Below are 21,261 nucleotides of genomic sequence, written 5' to 3' on the forward strand. Positions count from 1 at the left end.
ACGACAGTGTCTAGGGTTTACCAAGAATGGTGCGACAAACAAAAACATCCAGTCAGCGGCAGTCCTGTGGGCGAAAAAAAAAAAAAAAAAAAAGCTTGTTGATGAGAGGTTGAAGGAAAATGGCAAGAATCGTGCAAGCAAACAGGTTGGCAACAAACAGACTAATAATGGCTCCATACTAGAGGTCGACCGATTCATCGGAATGGCCGATTAATTGGGGCCGATTTTGAAGTTTTCATAACAATCGGAAATCGGTATTTTTGGACGCTGATTTGGCCGAATTTTTTAATTTATTTATTTTTTTAAGACCTTTTATTTAACTAGGCAAGTCAGTTAAGAACACATTCTTATTTTCAATGACAACCCACCGTTCCTAGTCTAACTGCCTTGTTCAGGGTCAGAACGACAGATTTTTACCATGCCAGCTCGGGGATTCAATCTTGCAACCTTACTAGTCCAACGCTCTAACCACCTGCTTTACATTGCACTCCACGAGGAGCCTGCCTGTTACCCGAATGCAGTAAGAAGCCAAGGTAAGTTGCTAGCTAGCATTAAACTTATCTTATAAAAAACAATCAATCAATCATAATCACTAGTTAACTACACATGGTTGATGATATTACTAGTTTATCTAGCCTGTCCTGCATTGCATATAAACGCTTAGGTACACGTTGCTCCAACCATAAACATCAATGCCTTTCTTAAAATCAATACACAAGTATATATTTTTAAACCTGCATATTTAGTTAATATTGCCTGCTAACATGAATTTCTTTTAACTAGGGAAAATGTGTCACTTCTCTTGCAACAGAGTCAGGGTATATGCAGCAGTTTGGGCCGCCTGACTCGTTGCAAACTGTGAAGACTATTTCTTCCTAACAAAGACAGCCGACTTCGCCAAACGGGGGATGATTTAACAAAAGCGCATTTGCGAAAAAAGCACAATCGTTGCACGACTGTACCTAACCATATACATCATTTGCCTTTCTTAAAATCAATACACAGAAGTATATATTTTAAAACCTGCATATTTAGCTAAAAGAAATCCAGGTTAGCAGGCAATATTAACCAGGTGAAATTGTGTCACTTCCTTGCGTTCATTGCATGCAGAGTCAGGGTATATGCAACAGTTTGGGCCGCCTGGCTCGTTGCGAACTAATTTGCCAGAATTTACATAATTATGACATAACATTGAAGGTTGTGCAATGTAACAGGAATATTTAGACTTAGGGATGCCATCCGTTAGATAAAATACGGAACGGTTCCCTATTTCACTGAAAGGAAAAACGTTTTGTTTTCGAGATGATAGTTTCCGGATTCGACCATATTAATGACCAAAGGCTTGTATTTCTGTGTGTTATTATGTTATAATTAAGTCTATGATTTGATAGAGCAGTCTGACTGAGCGGTGGTAGGCAGCAGCAGGCTCGTAAGCATTCATTCAAACATCACTTTCGTGCGTTTTGCCAGCAGCTCTTCGCTGTGTTTCAAGCATTGCACTGTTTATGACTTCAAGCCTATCAACTCCCAAGATTAGGCTGGTGTAACCAATGTGAAATGGCTAGCTAGTTAGCGGGTGCGCGCTAATAGCGTTTCAAACGTCACTCGCTCTGAGACTTGGAATAGTTTTTCCCCTTGCTCTGCATGGGTAACGCTGCTTCGAGGATGGCTGTTGTCGATGTGTTCCTGGTTCGAGCCCAGGTAGGAGCGAGGAGAGGGACGGAAGCTATACTGTTACACTGGCAATACTAAAGTGCCAATAAGAACATCCAATAGTCAAAGGTATATGAAATACAAATCGTATAGAGAGAAATAGTCCTATAATTCCTATAATAACTACAACCTAAAACTTCTTACCTGGGAATATTGAAGACTCATGTTAAAAGGAACCACCAGCTTTCATATGTTCTCATGTTCTGAGCAAGGAACTTAAATGTTAGCTTTCTTACATGGCACATATTGCACTTTTACTTCTCCAACACTTTGTTTTTGCATTATTTAAACCAAATTGAACATGTTTCATTATTTATTTGAGGCTAAATTGATTTTATTGATGTATTATATTAAGTTAAAATAAGTGTTCATTCAGTATTGTTGTAATTGTCATTATTACATTTGTAAAAATCGGCCGATTTAATCGGCAGCGGCTTTTTTGGTCCTCCAATAATCGGCATCGGCGCTGAAAAATCATAATCGGTCGACCTCTACCCCATACAACAGTGGTGTGCAGAACGACATCTCGGAACGCACAACTCGTCAGTCCTTGTCACGGATGGGCTATTGCAGCAGGCGACCACATTGGGTTCCACTCCTTTCAGCTAAAAACAAGAAGAAGCCACTTCAGTGGGCACGCGATCACCAACACTGGACAATTGAGGAGAGGAAAAATAATCCCGGTTGCGTCATGCTGATGGCAGAGTCAGGATTTGTCATAAGCAGCATGAGTCCATGGCTTCATCCTGCCTGGTGTCAATGGTACAGGCTGGTGGTAGTGGTGTAATGGCATGGGGAATGTTTTCCTGGCATGTTAGGTCCCTTGATATCAATTGAGCAACGTTTCCATGCCCCAAAGAATTCAGGCTGTTCGGGAGGCAAAGTGGGGTCTCACCCGGTACTAGCGATTATCTGCGGCTACATTTTGAAAACATTCAATGAAGATGTTGAATCCTCACTGCAGGAACAGTAGGTAGTGTTAAGAGAGCCTCATTCTGGTCCAAAATATGATAACAGATTGAAGGTTATAAAAGGTAATGATACTTCTATGGTATTATTGAAGATATTGATATAGGCCTACTGATTTCATTAAAGTGTCAAATGTAGTAGTCAACTGCTGCTTTCTGTGTAGCAAAGACCATTTTTAACACCTGCTTCATTCTTCAAAACCTGTAGGTCTATTCATGGGCACCTGACTTTGTGCACCCCCACTTTTATACAATCTGTCGTGGGGTCTTACCACTGAAAATGTTAGCATTTTTAAAACCATTTTCCTGCAATTCTATATTGTTTCTCAGGCTGTACATATGACTTTATTCTCAAGAGGACAGGTTTAATGTTAAAAAGGTTATCTTATTTAAAAAATTGTCTTGATCGTATAGGGCTAGGCCTAGACGATATCCGAAGAACACACTGAATTCATTTTTACTTAATACCACATCTCATTTGACCAATCTGGGAGGTAAAATCTTTAAAGTATTCAATCATTTAGTGTAGTGTATTTTGGATGGAATCGAGCCATTTGAATGTACCAGAGGCCACCAAAATAGAGCTCGTTCTGCAAAGTAGCTAGCCGGAACTCCCTGGCTGGCTACTTTTTCCCTATTTGGCTGGCTACTCCATGTACTTAGGGAAAACACTGGATGAGGGTGTGTTTAGCCTATTCCAGGAGAGAATGACTTCCCTCTCTCATTGAAGCCACGGAAGTTCAAGGCCAACCACGGTACTGCAGGTATTGGTAGCAGAAAACAGGATCCCCATTATAGTGAATGGAAAAATGGCAATCTTTATGTAAATTGAAAAAACATCTAAGACAATCATGGCATCAATAATTGCTTCTAATACACCAGATGTATGTCATTGAACCAATTATTTTAAAATAGCACACAGAAGAAATTCTAAGGATAATTTAGTTGCTACAGTACAAGTACCCGGTCGGCCTTCAACTCAATGAGAGGGTGCAGACTGCAATGCCACTTCCTGGAGTTGCTCAAACTGCGCATGTTATGTTTCCATGAGACGTCATCTTAACCGACTTCATTTGGCTTTAATGCACTATTGAGTATTCACATAGGAATGAATGGTGTCACATGATTGATGGCTTTGTCCATTCATACACTACATGACCAAAAGTATGTGGGACATCTGCTCGTCGAACATCTCATTCAAAAAATCATGAGCATTAATATGGAGTTGGTCCCCCCTTTGCTGCTATAACAGCCTCCACTCTTCTGGGAAGGCTTTCCACTAGATGTTGGAACATTGCTGTGGGGACTTGCCTCCCTTCAGCCTCAAGAGCATTAGTGCTCTTGTGCTGATGTTGCTTCCAGAGGCTGTTTGGAACTCAGTAGTGAGTGTTGCAACTGAGGACAGAGTTTTACGCGCTACCGTTTCAGTACTTGGCAGTCCCGTTCTGTGAGCTTGTATTGCCTTCCACTTCACAGCTGAGCCATTGTTGCTCCTCGATGTTTCCACCTCAAAATAACAGCACTTACAGTTGACCGGGGCAGCTCTAGCAGGGCAAATATTTGATGAACTGACTTGTTGGAAAGGTGGCATCCTATGACTGTGCCACGCTGAAAGTCACTGAGCTCTTCAGTTAGGCCATTCTACTGCCAATGTTTGTCTGTGTAGATTGCATGACTGTGTGATAGATTGTATACACCTGTCAGCAACTGTTTTGGCTGAAATAGCCGAATCCACAAATTTGAAGGGGTGTCTACATACTTTTGTATATATCGTGTATATACAGTCATTGGTGTATCCTGCCTGGAGGGAGGATGTGGAGGGTGGGGCTGATTGAGCTCATGACAGGACCTCTAGCCTATGTCTGGAGGATGTTTGCTCTCAGATATTGTCTACTATGACATGTTGTCATATGATATTAATATTGCAGGTGCTGCCAGGCAAATCGTTATACACAAAAAAGTCACTATAAGATTACTATTATAACGGAGCATTGTTGCAATGCACACTGTACAGTTTATGTCATGATAAGGTTATTAGCCAGTGTCCATAGAGGCACTGTCAGAGACATAGCCTAGGCCTGTTGCACCCTGCTGGTGTCACCATAGGGGACTAAGCCCTTGGGAACTATTCTAACATCCCTAAAGTACTCTCTAAACAGGCTCACATGGGGCACTGCCCTGTTGATCTGTTTCACCACAGCTGTCAGCTTAGCACAACTAGACGGGTTTACACACACCCTGCCATTAAACAGCCATGCAAGGCAGTCCAACAAGTGTTGCAATGTTTCCTCTACCATGACTCAAGTAAAATATTATGAACTGTAGAAATATATTTTGCCGCCATAAGACCTGGCATCAAATAGATTTATAATAACCCACCAAAAAACTGTCTTGTGGTTTTATATCTAAACTTTTCAATTCAAAGTTTATTTGTCATGTGTGCCGAATACAACAGGTGTAGACCTTACAGTGAAATGCTTACTTACAGGCTCTAACCAATAGTGCAAAAAAGGTGTTAGGTGAACAATAGGTAAGTAAAGAAATAAAACAACAGTAAAAAGACAGTGAAACAGTAGCTAGGCTATATACAGTAGCAAGGCTATAAAAGTAGCGAGGCTACATACAGACACCGGTTAGTCAGGCTGATTGAGATAGTATGTACATGTAGATATGGTTAAAGTGACTATGCATATATGATGAACAGAGAGTAGCAGTAGCGTAAAAAAGGGGTTGGCGGGTGGTGGATGGCGGGACACAATGTAGATAGCGCGGTTACCCAATGTGTGGGAGCACTGGTTGGTCGGCCCAATTTGAGGTAGTATGTACATGAATGTATATTTAAAGTCACTATGTGTATATGATAAACAGAGAGTAGCAGCAGTGTAAAAAGAGGGGTTGGGGGGCACACAATGCAAATAGTCCGGGTAGCCATTTGATTACCTGTTCAGGAGTCTTATGGCTTGGGGGTAAAAACTGTTGAGAAGCCTTTTTGTCCTAGACTTGGCGCTCCGGTACCGCTTGCCATGCGGTAGTAGAGAGAACAGTCTATGACTGGGGTCTTTGACAATTCTAAGGGCCTTCCTCTGACACCGCCTGGTGTAGAGGTCCTGGATGGCAGGCAGTTTAGCCCCAGTGATGTACTGGGCTCTACGAACTACCCTCTGTAGTGCCTTGCGGTCAGAGGCTGAGCAATTGCCGTACCAGGCAGTGATGCAACCAGTCAGGATGCTCTCGATGTTGCAGCTGTAGAACCTTTTGAGGATCTCAGGACCCGGCCCGGTCTCTGACCACCTCCCTATAGGCTGTCTCGTTGTTGTCCCTGATCAGGTCTACCACTGTTGTGTCGTCTGCAAACTTAATGATGGTGTTCGAGTCGTGCCTGGCCATGCAGTTGTGGGTGAACAGGGAGTACAGGAGGGGACTGAGCACGCACCCCTGTGGAGCTTCAGTGTTGAGGATCAGCGTGGCAGATGTCTTGCTACCTACCATCACCACCTGGGGGCAGCCCGTCAGGAAGTCCAGGATCCAGTTGCAGAGGGAGGTGTTTAGTCCCAGGATCCTTAGCTTAGTGATGAGCTTTGAGGCCACTATGGTGTTGAATGCTGAGCTGTAGTCAATGAATAGCATTATTTTTGTCCAGGTGGGAAAAGGCAGTGTGGAGTGCAATAAAGATTGCATCATCTGTGGATCTGTTTGAGTGGTATGCAAATTGGAGTGGATCTTGGGTTTCTGGGATAATGGTGTTGATGTGAGCCATGACCAACCTTTCAATGCACTTCATTGCTACAGACATGAGTGCTACGGGTCTGTAGTCATTTAGGCAGGTTGCCTTTGTGTTCTTGGGCACAGGGACTATGGTGGTCTGCTTGAAACATGTTGGTATTACAGACTCAATCAGGGACATGTTGAAAATGTTAGTGAAGACACCTGCCAGTTGGTCAGCACATGCCCGGAGCACACGTCCTGGTAATCCATCTGGCCCCGCAGCCTTGTGTATGTTGACCTGTTTAAAGGTCTTACTCACGTCGGCTACGGAGAGCGTGATCAAACAGTCATCCGGAACAGCTGATGCTCTCATGCATGCCTCAGTGTTGCTTGCCTCGAAGCGAGCATAGAAGTGATTTAGCTCGTCTGGTAGGCTCGTGTCACTGGGCAGCTCACGGCTGTGCATCCCTTTAGTCTGTTATAGTTAGCAAGCTCTGCCACATAAGACGAGCGTTGGAGCCGGTGTAGTATTATTCAATCTTAGCCCTGTATTGACGCTTTGCCTGTTTGATGGTTCGTCGCAGAGCATAGCAGGATTTCTTGTAAGCTTCCGGGTTAGAGTCCCGCACCTTGAAAGCGGCAGCTCTACCCTTTAGCTCAGTGCGAATGTTGCCTGTTATCCATGGCTTCTGGTTGGGGTATGTATGTACAGTCACTGTGGGGACGACGTCCTCGATGCATTTATTGATAAAGCCAGTGACTGATGTGGTGTACTCCTCAATGCCATCGGAAGAATCCCGGAACATGTTCCAGTCTGTGATAGCAAAACAGTCCTGTAGTTTAGCATCTGCTTCATCTGACCACTTTTTTATAGACCGAGTCACTGGTGCTTCCTGCTTTAATTTTAGCTTGTAAGCAGGAATCAGGAGGATAGAGTTGTGGTCGGATTTACCAAATGGAGGGCGAGGGAGAGCTTTGTACGTGTCTCTGTGTGGAGTACAGGTGATCTAGAATTCTTTCCCCTCTGGTTGCACATTTAACATGTTGATAGAAATTTGGTTGAACTGATTTGTTTCCCTGCATTAAAGTCTCCGGCCACTAGGAGCGCCGCCTCTGGGTGAGTGGTTTCCTGTTTGCTTATTTCCTTATACAGCTGACTGAGTGTGGTCTTAGTGCCCGCATCTGTCTGTGCTGGTAAATAAACAGCCACGAAAAGTATGGCTGAAAACTCTCTAGGCAAATAGTGTGGCCTGCAATTTATCACAATATACTCTACATCAGGCGAGCAAAATCTAGAGACTTCCTTAGATTTTGTGCACCAGCTGTTTACAAATATGCAGAGACCACCCCCCCTCGTCTTACCGGAGTGTGCTGTTCTATCTTGCCGGTGCAGCGTGTATCCCGCTAGCTGAATATCCATGTTGTCATTCAGCCATGATTCCATGAAACATAGGATATTACAGTTTTGAAGTCCCGTTGGTAGGATATTCGTGATCGTACCTCGTGTAGTTTATTGTCCAATGATTGCACGTTGGCGCCTTCTCCGGGTCCTGACCAGGCATCCGGGTCTTTGTCCTCTGTACCTGCGTCGCTTTCTCTTGCAAATAACGGGGATGTCGACCCTGAGGGGTGTTTGGAGAATGTCTTGTGCGTCGTCCTTGTTGTAGAAAATATCTTTATCTAATCCGAGGTGAGTGATCGCTGTCCTGATATCCAGAAGCTCTTTTTTTGCTGTAAGATACGGTTGCAGAAACATTATGTACAAAATGAGTTAAAAATAACGCGAGAAAAACAAATAATTGCACCAGTAAAACTGCTGCCATTTCTTCTGGCGCCATTTTACAACAGTCTTTACCAGTCAACCAAAACCACAGTACCCAGAATTCATCTGCAGGCCAGACAGTTACAGTGATGCAGTCATTTGAGAGGATGTTCAACAGCTGCATGTACCACTCTGGCTTGTATTCTAGCTTGTCCTGGGCTGACTCAGTATTGTGTTAGTAAGGACTTACCAGAAAGCACAGAGTATCTTTCCTCTCTCAGTGAGAAGTAGCCTAACACACACACATTTAACCCTGATGTGTGTGGATTAAACAGCCGCCATACTGGATATTACTTTTTTATTAACGGGTCCCTGGTAAATTATTACAGTCACTAACTAATGATGGCTGGATGGACACTCACTTCCTCTCCCCTCTGTTTCTCCTTCTCCTGTTCCCCTCCTTTCCCTCTGTGTCAAATACCTTCTGAAGATTCCTGTATTAGGGCCACATCCTGTAGTTGGCTAAATCACAAGCAGCCTCGTTAGCTGTCTCTGCTGTGTGTGTGTGTGTGTGTGTGTGTGTGTGTGTGTGTGTGTGTGTGTGTGTGTGTGTGTGTGTGTGTGTGTGTGTGTGTGTGTGTGTGTGTCGTTTGATTATGTAAACGCTGAATCTGCTGTGTTGCATCTTGCCCACATCACGCTGTCTAATATCATATGCACACAGCAGCATTTGTAACCTGAGGCTGGTAGGTGGCAGATGAGGCAGATAAAGAGCTGGCGTTGTTGTTTGTGCTGTTTCTCCTGTGAATTAGTGTGTGGGTGTGTGCATTTGTACCCTGGATTGTGTCTGTTTAAGGATGACAGAGTGACTTGGCCTTGTTTGTGTGAGGGAGGAAGAGGGTTGAGTATCCTACTTCTATTGGGTTCAGGATTTCTGTTAGCTGGTAATAACCGGCTTTTGGACGATTTTAATAAAATTGACCAAAATAGAAAAGCCGAATTTTAATTTTTTTTTAAATTATTTTTTAATTAAAAAAAAATATATATATATATATTTTTTTTTAATTATTATTATTTTTTAAATAAAATTGATGCAGGCCAATTGTCCGGGAGAAGAAAAAATCTCATTGCGAATAATGCTTTTTAGACTTTTCATTGATTGAAATACCATTTGATGGAAATGCATTTGATTGGTCATGCTTATCGGTCTATACTCTATCGGTTACTTTGCGTAATTTAGTGGAATTAAATTGGCGTGTGTGTACAGGATATTTGTTATGCATCTTGTTTATCACACGTGTAAAGCATAGAGAGATACAAAGCCTTTGAGCGTTAGATCTGTCAGACAGCGCGAGCTGCTACTACAGCATCTCAAACAGCGGGTCACACACCACTTTGCAATGAGCAGTATGCATTTTCAAATCATACTTAAATGTTTGAAACCTGAAAGTTTTACTACATGTTATGAGGCATGTTTTACCTTGCTTCAAAGTAGCCTAGCCAAAATCTGACCATATCCTTGGAGGAAATGATTTTATATCAACTTTCTTTCATTGTCCAGTATTTAAAGCACAATCCTAGTGATATTATCAACCCATGTAGTTGTGGCGTATTAGATCTCCACTCTTTCTAAATAATATTTTAATCTCTGTCACATGAAACTGCTCGCATGTGCAGTGTGCTTTTGACAGTTTTCCTGCTAATTGCGTTATGGAACAAACATTTACACTTAGCCTTGTGCGCATTGCTGCGTTTATAATCTGAAGAAATAATAGTTTTATCAACATTTTAAGCTAAACGTTCTGATCTGTTGCATCAGCCTCATTACTTTTTAATGTTGTTTATGCCTACTGGTTGTATGAATTTGGGATCTATCGTCCCAGAGTCTGTTTGGAATAGGCAATTATTTGTATCGACAAGCTGACCAATAGAATAGGCCTGGGTAAACCTTTCTACTGTGGGGACTATGGTCTATTGACAGGCTAGTGTTTAGCTGTTCCTTACTCGTCTTGTTGGCAGAGGAAAAGTACATGTGGACAGTTATTCTAACATCTTCAAAGTGTACATCATATTTCAGTAAGGACCACACATCGTTGCATCCTCGTCTTGCATGTTCTTCTAACATGAATTACGCTCGTTGATTTCTGTCTTTCTGAGCACCATGGATGGACGCCCTAGTCAGGTTAGGCACCCAATGCATATGGGTCCGGTAAATTTCTCAAATGTCTGGTAAATTAAAATTCTGCCGGTCAAACCCAGTCATGGCAACCTTCCAGAGGCCTACTGCCTACTGCCTGCCTGCCTACTGCCTGCCTGCCTGCCTGCCTGCCTGCCTGCCTGCCTGCCTGCCTGCCTGCCTGCCTGCCCCCCTGCCTGCCTGCCTGCCTGCCTGCCTGCCTGCCTGCCTGCCTGCCTGCCTGCTGTCTGGCTTTGTGCTGAAAACAACCTGGGAACGCTGCCTGAGTGGCAGGTGGCACCAGGCCACAGCAAACACATTCCTCCACCAGGCAGCCCTGGACTGGAGGAAAGGCTGGTGGTGGCCACAGCCTACTCTGCTCTGCCAGAGGCACTTTGCATTGATAACACCTTTAGCCTACATCCTGGGTTTGGTGTAGATTTACGGACGTTCCTGACTCAAAGCATTAGGCCTGTGTTCATGCTGTTGCTTTCATGACCTCAACAGAAGTCAACACACTTTCTTTTGACAGTTTATTTTGTATGCTTGTCCACTTTCTTTAGGTTGTGGTTCCAGAATTAATACTGATGTCCTCGTAAGTGGTTTTCAAGCAGAGAGATCTTGAAATGTTTGCAGGAAAACATTTTGACATAAGGTACAATTTGTCATCCCTGTTCAGGAGGCATGCAGGACTATAACTACCTGAATGGAAACTGCCTGGAGATCACCATGGAACTGAGCTGCTGTAAATTTCCACCGGCCTCCGAGTTAAAGAAAGAGTGGGACTATAACAGGGAGTCACTCATTGCCTACCTGGAGCAGGTTGGCTTTCACAAGACACAGTATCACACTCAAACTTTTAAACTATCGCGCACACAATTTCATTGCACATATGACTAGCTGTAGTATTTCTAACCACTCTCTGGTTCTTACTACTGTACTCTATCTATCTATTTATTTATTTGAATTGAAGAGATTGTTTCATCTTGACATCCATTTGCAGTAGTTAGTTACTTCTAGGCAGCACTTCAGTTTTTTGAGCTTCATTTGTTCCCAGCTACTGAGGCAATAGAAAGTGTCTGAGATCTCTTCTGACGTTATCCTGTTGATCTCCCAGGTTCACATTGGAGTTCGAGGCTATGTGAACGAGGCTACCAATGGGACAGCTCTGCCTGATGTCAGCATCGTGGTGGCTGGCATCAACCATAACCTGACCACGGCCAAGTTTGGTGACTTCTACCGCCTGCTGCTTCCTGGGACGTACAATGTCTCAGCTGTAGCCACAGGGTGAGTACTGCTGGAGGAATGAACTCCTCTCCTGCTGCTACAGTAACTTGCAGGCACAGGGTACAGAAAATAAAGTCTTTAACAAAATAAATATACTCCTGATTTTAGTTCCTGTCTGTTTTCCTTGGAACGGATTTGTGTATGGTGTTTTCTTACATGAAGTAAATGTACATCTTGGAGCTTAATTTCCTCTAAGATATTTCCCCGTTCTGGAACTTTCCCATTATACCTGAAACTTCCTGGTGAAATGCATTTAAAAGATATCACCTGGATTTAGACACACTGCTGTGCACAGGGTTTTTACTTAGTTTTGTTGCATTTCTAATATGTTTTATTTTGACTGCAGCAAAATAAACATATTCAATATTTCTGTCTTCATAGGTACGTGTCCATGACAGTAGTTGGGGTTCAAGTGGTGGAGGGCAAGGCCACTGAGCTCAACTTCACCCTGGCACCCCTGGGAAATGAACCCACAGGTGGCATAACCGTACCCTTTACCACTACCACTGTCCCTACCACAACCTCTGTCCTTACCACAACCTCTGACCCTGACTCCACCACCATCGAGACCTCAAGCACCACTTCTGAGATGGGGACCTCTGGGGCCAACGAGAGCTACACTCCCCAGGAGGCTCAGCCCCCAGCCCAGCCTGAGCACCAGCCCATCCAGCCACAGGACTTCCGCCACCACCATTACAATGACATGGAGCTGTTCCTGCGCAGGTACTATTATGTTTGCTTTATAGGCTTGCCTTTGCAATTAAGTATTTCAAATGTTATGCTAACAAGTAATGTTAGGATGTGAGAGCTTTAATAAAATGTGAAATAGCCTTGTTCTTTCAACACCGCAGGTACAGCAACAGGTTCCGTTCCATCGCTCATCTGTACTCCATTGGGAAGTCAGCAGAGGACCGTGAGCTCTACGTCATGGTGATATCAGACAACCCCACCGTCCACGAGGCAGGTAAGGATGTGTTTTGGTGACACTGGAGCTCCAGAAGAGACTATTAACTCTAAAGCAATGCCTTCAATCTATGGCTGTGTGGTTTATATTGATCTAACTAACTGGATTGTGTTCATACACAGAAATTCATAGTCTAAATAAATAGCAGTTCTGCTGTTTGCTTCCTGTAAAAGATCCTGATATTATTGCTTCAGCTCAATGATCTAGTAGCTTCATATCCTTTTGAATGTGGGGGTACTCACTCTTATCTGCAGGCCCATTACAGCATTGTATTTTTTCAATAGTGGGTGGCCTAGAAATTACAGTGCAAGGATAAGGAGGGTTTTCAAATGAATGGTGTGCTTTAGTTTAATTGAGTGTGAATTTGTTCAGGAGACTTCCACCCTCATTCTTTCCCAGCCGACTCTGCCCTACTTCTCTTTTAATAGCACTAACACTTTTTAAAATTTCCCCCCCACTCTTTTCTGCCCTTTAGGTGAACCAGAGTTCAAGTATATAGCTAACATGCATGGGAACGAGGTGGTGGGACGCGAGCTGCTCCTCAACCTCATTGAGTACCTGTGCCATAACTATGGCAGCGACCCTGAGGTCACCCAGCTGGTCAACACGACCCGGATACACATCATGCCTTCCATGAACCCAGATGGTTATGAGATCGCCAAGGAGGGTAAGAGAAGAATGTGTGTGTGTGTGTGTGGGGTCTATTTGTGTTATGGGAATTTTTCTATCCCAATGATAATAATTAACAATCAATAAGCCTTGACTAATTCCCAAGGTTTGTAAGACAATGGGTTAATAATTAGGCAAAGACTCAACATCTGCAAAAGGTCTGTACAGTTTATTCAGAGAACGTTCTGAAGTACATTACACAAAGAACTTCATTTTATGCTCCCTCCCCGCTTACGCACATACCTCCACACAAACAGTAGATATCCTACGCACACCCATACACACGAACAGTAGGTGAATAGTATCCCTCCCCAGACTTCTCACCACTGTTAATCACTATCCAGCGCTGCCTGTTCCTTTCCCCTGAGATTAGGAGGACCTTGAAGGTTACTCCCTGTTTCTTCCAAGCCTCTTCAGGTCGGGTCACACACACATGTCTACAGTTCCCTTAGGCTAACTAACACACACACACATTTCCCTTCCTCCCTGGTCTTCTACTAGACCTTATGGGCCTTTCGATTAGTACCTTAATTATTTATTATACATGCTACATAACTACTAATTGGTTACGTGACAGGGTCGGATTCTTTATTCATTTACCTTTATTATAGAATTCTCTTATCAATTTGTGAAAGACGTTGCCTGTCCACAATAAAAAATACAGTGTACCCCTAAATTAAGACATTAAACATGATTACCAGTAGCATAAAGTCAGTGGTCCCCCCCCCCTCAGTCTGGCTTTCAACTTACTCTTGAAAGTTGTAATAGTAGAAGCACAAGGTGCAATTTCGAAATTGGACAGTGCATCATCAGTTTGTCTCTTCTCATGTCAGTCATTGCCTACCTTAGAGAGCCATTTCTAACTTCACATTTATTTATATAGCCCTTCTTACATCAGCCGATATCTCAAAGTGCTGTACAGAAACCCAGCCTAAAACCCCAAACAGCAAGCAATGCAGGTGTAGAAGCACGGTGGCTAGGAAAAACTCCCTAGAAAGGCCAAAACCTAGGAAGAAACCTAGAGAGGAACCAGGCTATGAGGGGTGGCCAGTCCTCTTCTGGCTGTGCCAGGTGGAGATTATAACAGTACATGGCCAAGATGTTCAAATGTTCATAAATGACCAGCATGGTCTAATAATAATAATAATAATAATAATAATAATAATAATCACAGTAGTTGTCGAGGGTGCAATAGGTCAGCACCTCGGGAGTAAATGTCAGTTGGCTTTTCATAGCCGATCATTGAGAGTATCTCTACCGCTCCTGCTGTCTCTAGAGAGTTGAAAACAGCAGATCTGGGACAGGTAGCACGTCCAGTGAACAGGTCAGGGTTCCATAGCCGCAGGCAGAACAGTTGAAACTGGAGCAGCAGCACGGCCAGGTGGACTGGGGACAGCAAGGAGTCATCATGCCAGGTAGTCCTGAGGCATGGTCCTAGGGCTGAGACAGACAGACATTTCTCTCCATTGGTTATATACATCATACTTAAGACACTCCTTCTCTCCAATCCTTAGTTTATGCCCAAGAGAAAGAAGGTAACCAGATACTAACCTTGATTACTCCCTTAAGGGGAACTGACCTCACCTCCTGATCCACAAATATCCATCTGTCTTCCCTATATCAACACGGTGCTCTGCTCCCGTCCCCCAACACATTCCACAGCTATCTGTCCTTCTACAGAGAACCCTTAACTTTCTCCTTTGATTCTATGCTTCTTTCTCTATCATTTATTTAATATCTCAATGTTCAAAATGTCGAACCCAACAGTTGTTATGCTTGAGTCACTCAAATATCACAGGAATACACATTAGACAAGGCAAAATGTATAGGCGGGATGTTCCCCAGTGCTGGAAAGGGGGCCTGAGTGAAAAAGTTTGGGAAAACCTGGCCTAAGTTACTGTCTAACTGTAAACAAAAACAAGTGTCAGACATAAAGCTGTCCCAACAGCAGAGCTTTCTTTTCAGCGCCATGGAGTGAATCCTTACCACTGCTATCAGCGGAGCCTTGTCTGGCAGCAAAACAGTTCATTCAGCCTCATTTACTGCCTTTTAAAAAAAAAACCTATGGCTTACTTGCTTAAACAATTGTGGTTTCTACTGACAATTGATATGTACAAACTATGGCATAAGGGGATGACGAGCGGATAAGAGGCAATCTGTAATTTCAATTAAGACATTAATGAGCGAGCTAGGATGGACGTAGTCAATCTAACCATTTGTTCAGCACTTTTGAAATATATAGTGACAGAATTTAGAACATGGGCCATTCTTACAGTATTCTCCCTGTACACCAAGTCAGAACCATGGATAAATAAAGGGGGCATAGAAGCAGACAATGAAAACTCTTACAATATTCAATGATTACATTTCTCTAACACAGGTTATAAGCTACATGTACACCACCAAGTCAGAACAGTAGGCTAAGTTACGAGGGGGAAAGGGACCAAATTATTATGGTGAGGCACATGGGCTACTAACAGCTTACTACACAACATACACTGAGTATTACTTTGTTAGCTACAGTATACATATCTACCTGGCATATTGCGTCATTTATGCAGCAGCATACAATACATTTTTGGACTCACCTTGTTGTGCTGTGCTCACTTGAACAGGAAGGTGGCTCGGTGGTCCTTGTGTGCAAATGTTGTCATCAAACTTTCATCAAAGTATGGCATTCTCTGTATTTATGGTGCTTTCAAGACAACTGGGTACTCGGGGGTAAAAACAACGTTGAATCATGACATCAGTGATCTTCAGATCGGAGCTCTTGAAAGAGGCCCGAGTTCACGACTTGGAATTCTGAGTTGGATGACCAAAAGGTATTTTCCCAGTCTGAGTTATTTTTCAGAGTTCCCAATTGTCTTGAACGCGGCAGAAGTCATGCTGGATTGACAGCATGGGCAATGTATTCAACTTTTTCTGGCCCATGGTGTTGCATGTGAATGTTTATCCTTTTAAGCTTGGAAAAGAGACCCTTAACCTGTTTAGGATAAGGGGCAGTATTTTCACGGCCGGATAAAAAACGTACCCGATTTAATCTGGTTATTACTCCTGCCCAGAAACTAGAATATGCATATCATTTTTATTTGGATAGAAAACACCCTAAAGTTTCTAAAACTGTTTGAATGGTTACTGTGAGTATAACAGAACTCATATGGCAGGCCAAAACCTGAGAAGATTCCATACAGGAAGTGCCCCCTCTGACCATTTCTTGGCCTTCTATAGCCTCTTTATGGAAAATAGAGGATCTCTGCTGTAACGTGACATTTTCTAAGGCTCCCATAGGCTCTCAGAAGGCGCCAGAACGGGGAATGATGACTCTGCAGTCCCTTGGCGAAAAACAGTAGCGCATTTGGATAGTGGTCGATCTGAGAACAATGACACGGGCGTGCACGTGAAGAGTCCATTTTACATTTTCAGTGATTGAACGAAAACGTCTCCCGGTCGGAATATTATCGCTATTTTACGAGAAAAATCGCATAAAAATTGATTTTAAACAGCGTTTGACATGCTTCGAAGTACGGTAATGGAATATTTGGAAATTTTTTGTCACGATACGCGCCGGCGCGTCACCCTTCGGATAGTGTCTTGAACGCAAGAACAAACGCAGCTATTTGGATATAACTATGGATTATTTGGAACCAAACCAACATTGGGTGTTGAAGTAGAAGTCCTGGGAGTGCATTCTGACGAAGAACAGCAAAGGTAATCCAATTTTTCTTATAGTAAATCTTAGTTTGGTGAGTGCCAAACTTGGTGGGTGTCAAAATAGCTAGCCATGATGGCCGGGCTATCTACTCAGAATATTGCAAAATGTGCTTTCACCGAAAAGCTATTTTAAAATCTGACATAGCGATTGCATAAAGGAGTTCTGTATCTATAATTCTTAAAATAATTGTTGTTTTTTGTGAACATTAATCGTGAGTAATTTAGTAAATTCACCGGAAGTTTCGGTGGGTTTGCTAGTTCTGAACGTCACATGCTAATGTAAAAAGCTGGTTTTTGATATAAATATGAACTTGATTGAACAAAACATGCATGTATTGTATAACATAATGTCCTAGGTGTATCATCTGATGAAGATCATCAAAGGTTAGTGCTGCATTTAGCTGTGGTTTTGGTTTTTGTGACATTATATGCTAGCTTGAAAAATGGGTGTGTGATTATTTCTGGCTGGGTACTCTCCTGACATAATCTAATGTTTTGCTTTCGTTGTAAAGCCTTTTTGAAATCGGACAATGTGGTTAGATAAAGGAGAGGCTTGTCTTTAAAATGGTGTAAAATAGTCATATGTTTGAAAAATAGAAGTTCTGGGATTTTTGAGGAGTTTGTAATTCGCGCCACGCCCTATCATTGGATATTGGCGAGGTGTTCCGCTAGCGGAACATCTAGATGTAAGAGGTTAACTTCTATGGGCTACGTGGGACGCTAGCGTCCCACCTGCAGGACACAGCCAGTGAAATATCAGGGCGGCAAATTCAAAAACAACAAAATGTCATAATTCAACTTCCTCAAACATACAACTATTTTACACCATTTTAAAGATGCACTTCTCCTTGATGTAACCACATTGTCCGATTTCAAAAAGGCTTTACAGCGAAAGCAAAACATTAGATTGTTAGGAGAGTACATAGACAAATATAATCACACAGCCATTTTCCAAGCAAGGACATGTCAATAAAACCCAAAACACAGCTAAATGAAGCACTAACCTTTGACGATCTTCATCAGATGACACTCCTAGGACATTATGTTACACAATACATGTATGTTTTGTTCGATAAAGTTAATATTTATATCCAAAAACAGCATTTTACATTGGCGCGTGATCTTCAGAAAATGTATTCCCACCAAAACTGCCGGTGAATGTGCACATCAATTTACAAAAATACTCATAAACGTTGACAAAATATATAACAATTATTTAAAGAATTATAGATAGACTACTCCTGGATGCAACCGCTTTGTCAGATTTTAAAATAGCTTTACGGAGAAAGCACATTTTTCAATATTCTGAGTACATAGCTCAGCCATCACAGAGAGCAATACAGACACCCGCGAAGTTCGGGGCAACCTAAACTCAGAATTAGTATTAGAAATATTCTCTTACCTTTGCTGATCTTCGTCAGAATGCACTCCCAGGACTGCTACTTCCACAAGAAATGTTGTTTTTGTTCAAAATAATCCATATTTATGTACAAATACCTCCGTTTTGTTCGTCCGTACAGATCACTTATCCAAAGGCATAACGCGCCAGCGCAGAACCAGAGACGAAAAGTAAAAATGTTCCATTACCGTACTTAGAAGCATGTCAAACGCTGTTTAAAATCAATCTTTATGGTATTTTTAACGTAAAATTGCGATAATATTCCAACTGGACAATAGCATATTCATTCAAGAAGAAAAAGAAGGAACGGCTCGCACGCGTGACAGCGCATATCCAATCCCTTTGTTGCCAGGCAGACCACTCAGTAACTGAGCTCATATTATCTGCCCACTAACAGGAGAAGGCTCAAACCACTTTCTGAAGGCTTTTGACAGCCAATGGAAGCCTTAGGAAGTGCAACATAACCCCACAGATACTATAGTTTCGAAAGGGACTAGAAAGAACTACAATTCTCAGATCCTCCACTTCCTGGTTGACTTTTTCTCAGGTTTTTGCCTGCCATATGAGTTCTGTTATACTCACAGACACCATTCAAATGTGTTTTCTATCCAAATCTACTAATAATATGCATATTCTAGTTTCTGGGCCAGAGTAGTAACCTGTTTAAATTGGGTATGTTTTTCATCCAGCCGTAAAAATATTGCCCCCTAGCCCAGACAGGTTAAACCCAGACTTGGACCACACACCCACTCCACTGAATAGCAGGCTAGTGATTGCTTTGCAACGCTTGCAGTTAGCCACTGATTCCTTCCAAACCACTCATTGTTGAATTTGCGATTTCCAACTTGTTGTGTAATGTTGATGTCCAATTGCCGATGAGCACCAATACGTTTTGTCTATAATTTCTCTTCATAAGGATTGAAAAGAATTTGCCAGTAGATTGTCGACTTGTTTCACGATAATGACTGCTTGTCTAGCTTGCTACCTAAGATTTTGTTCTTTTTCTCTCGCAGGTGATGTCAGAGGGTACACGGGACGCAACAACAGTAACAACTTTGACCTGAACCGAAACTTTCCTGACCAGTTTACTACCATCACTGAACCCAGGCAGCCAGAGACCATCGCTGTGATGAACTGGCTGAAGAGTTATCCCTTTGTACTCTCAGCCAACCTACATGGAGGTAAGCCCTAAGCTCCCCCCATTTTTCAATGTTTAGAAAAAATGTATATTGGCCCGCCACCAACATATTGGCCCACTCTGGAGGACAACTTTATTATTTCAGTAATATACTGTATTCTCATTGGGTATTTCCTCTCTGCCCACTACAGGGTCATTGGTGGTCAATTACCCATATGATGATGACAAGCAGGGACGTACGGAGTACAGCAAGTGTCCTGATGACAAGGTCTTTAAACAGGTGGCCAGATCCTACTCTCAGGTCAGTGGACTTCAACAGACAATTTGGGTCTTTATATCACTCCATTTACTAAATATATTCATGCAGTTGTGAAGATAATGTTTATTACATTAAACAAAACCATTGGACAGTTGTTGATAGGTTTACTGTTTCAATTCTGCTGTTGGTATTGCATTGTCGCCTTTGACCTTTTGTGTGTGTGTGTGTAGGAAAATGCTCTGATGCACAAAGGACACCCTTGTGAGGACCTTTACCCATCGGTGTTCTTTGAGGACGGCATCACCAACGGCGCCAACTGGTACAATGTTCCCGGTATGTGCCTTCCCATGCCAATACACACACTAAGAGGAACAATTTGTGTGTGTGTCTGTACCTGACTTCTCTTTGTGTTCTCTCGCCAGGTGGTATGCAGGACTGGAACTATCTGAACACTAACTGTTTTGAGGTGACCATAGAGTTGGGCTGTGTGAAGTACCCTAAGGCCCAGCACCTGCCTATGTACTGGGACCAGAACCGCAGAGCCTTACTGCAGTACATCCACCAGGTCAGCATACTTACATACTGTCCTTCACTACGCTGTCATTCGCTCATTCATTCATTCATCTCTCGCTCTCTCGCTCTCTCTCCAAACGAAAAAAAAAATGTAAACATATAATTTCTCTCTTTCCCTTTATATATGTCTTGCCCATTTACTTTGTCTCAAATGCACCAACTTCAATTTTAGGTATTCATCCTCTGTGTGTGTGTCCCTCTGCAGGTCCACAGAGGAGTAAAGGGCATGGTGATAGACATTAGAGATGGTACAGGCATCCCTAATGCCACCATCATGGTGGAGGAGATCAATCATCCAATCACAACCAACCTAGCTGGAGACTACTGGAGACTTCTGGTCCCTGGGACGTACCACCTCACCGCCTCTGCACGGGGGTGAGAGACAGAACTGTTGAAGTAACTGAGATAAATTAGAGGGTTTGTTTAAATGTAGACCCAATACCGGGTCTACATTTGTAGGGTAACCCCACCCTAACCCATAGAAACAGAACTAGAATGAACAACTTTCTATGCTCTAACCCTCCCTCCCCTTCTTCTCAGGTACAACTCAGTAAAGATCTACGCCACAGTGCCAGAGGAGGGGGTGGAGCTGGTAGACTTCCGGCTGACACGGGTGCGTTCGGAGCCCAATGGACAGGCCCCCAAGGATCCTGGAGCCACCCAGGACCCTGCGGAGGAGCAGTTCCATAGCTTCATTAAGGACCTGTCTCTTGGCCAGGGGCTGGAACAGCTGGTTCAGAGTACCGCCACAGAGAGCAGCTTCAGATACAGACGCTACAAAGAGCTGTCAGAGTTCCTGAGGGGTTTGACGCTCAACTTCCCCAAGATCACCTCCCTGCATAGGTAGGCCTGAGTCATGACCCCTGACCTCTAAACCCTAACCTGATGTCTAACATTTAGACCTTAACTTCCTCAAGAGGACCTCCCTGCAAAGGTA

The 21,261-nt window shown here is 43.0% G+C and overlaps 1 protein-coding gene across 1 annotated transcript in view; it reads left to right on the forward strand.

Annotated features, from left to right (window-relative positions):
* cpda (carboxypeptidase D, a) overlaps positions 1-21,261 on the forward strand; it is a 42,578-nt gene that overhangs the window by 13,712 nt on the left and 7,605 nt on the right. The window contains exons 3-13 of the mRNA XM_014214420.2: positions 11,004-11,146; positions 11,442-11,611; positions 11,993-12,334; positions 12,463-12,575; positions 13,051-13,242; positions 19,368-19,535; positions 19,684-19,793; positions 19,982-20,084; positions 20,174-20,316; positions 20,530-20,699; positions 20,865-21,167. Of these exons, the coding sequence (XP_014069895.1) occupies positions 11,004-11,146; positions 11,442-11,611; positions 11,993-12,334; positions 12,463-12,575; positions 13,051-13,242; positions 19,368-19,535; positions 19,684-19,793; positions 19,982-20,084; positions 20,174-20,316; positions 20,530-20,699; positions 20,865-21,167 (1,957 nt within the window). The remainder of the gene's footprint in view (positions 1-11,003; positions 11,147-11,441; positions 11,612-11,992; positions 12,335-12,462; positions 12,576-13,050; positions 13,243-19,367; positions 19,536-19,683; positions 19,794-19,981; positions 20,085-20,173; positions 20,317-20,529; positions 20,700-20,864; positions 21,168-21,261) is intronic.

The sequence above is a fragment of the Salmo salar genome, chromosome ssa09, assembly GCF_905237065.1.
Source record: "Salmo salar chromosome ssa09, Ssal_v3.1, whole genome shotgun sequence".
Taxonomy (NCBI): Eukaryota; Metazoa; Chordata; class Actinopteri; order Salmoniformes; family Salmonidae; genus Salmo; species Salmo salar.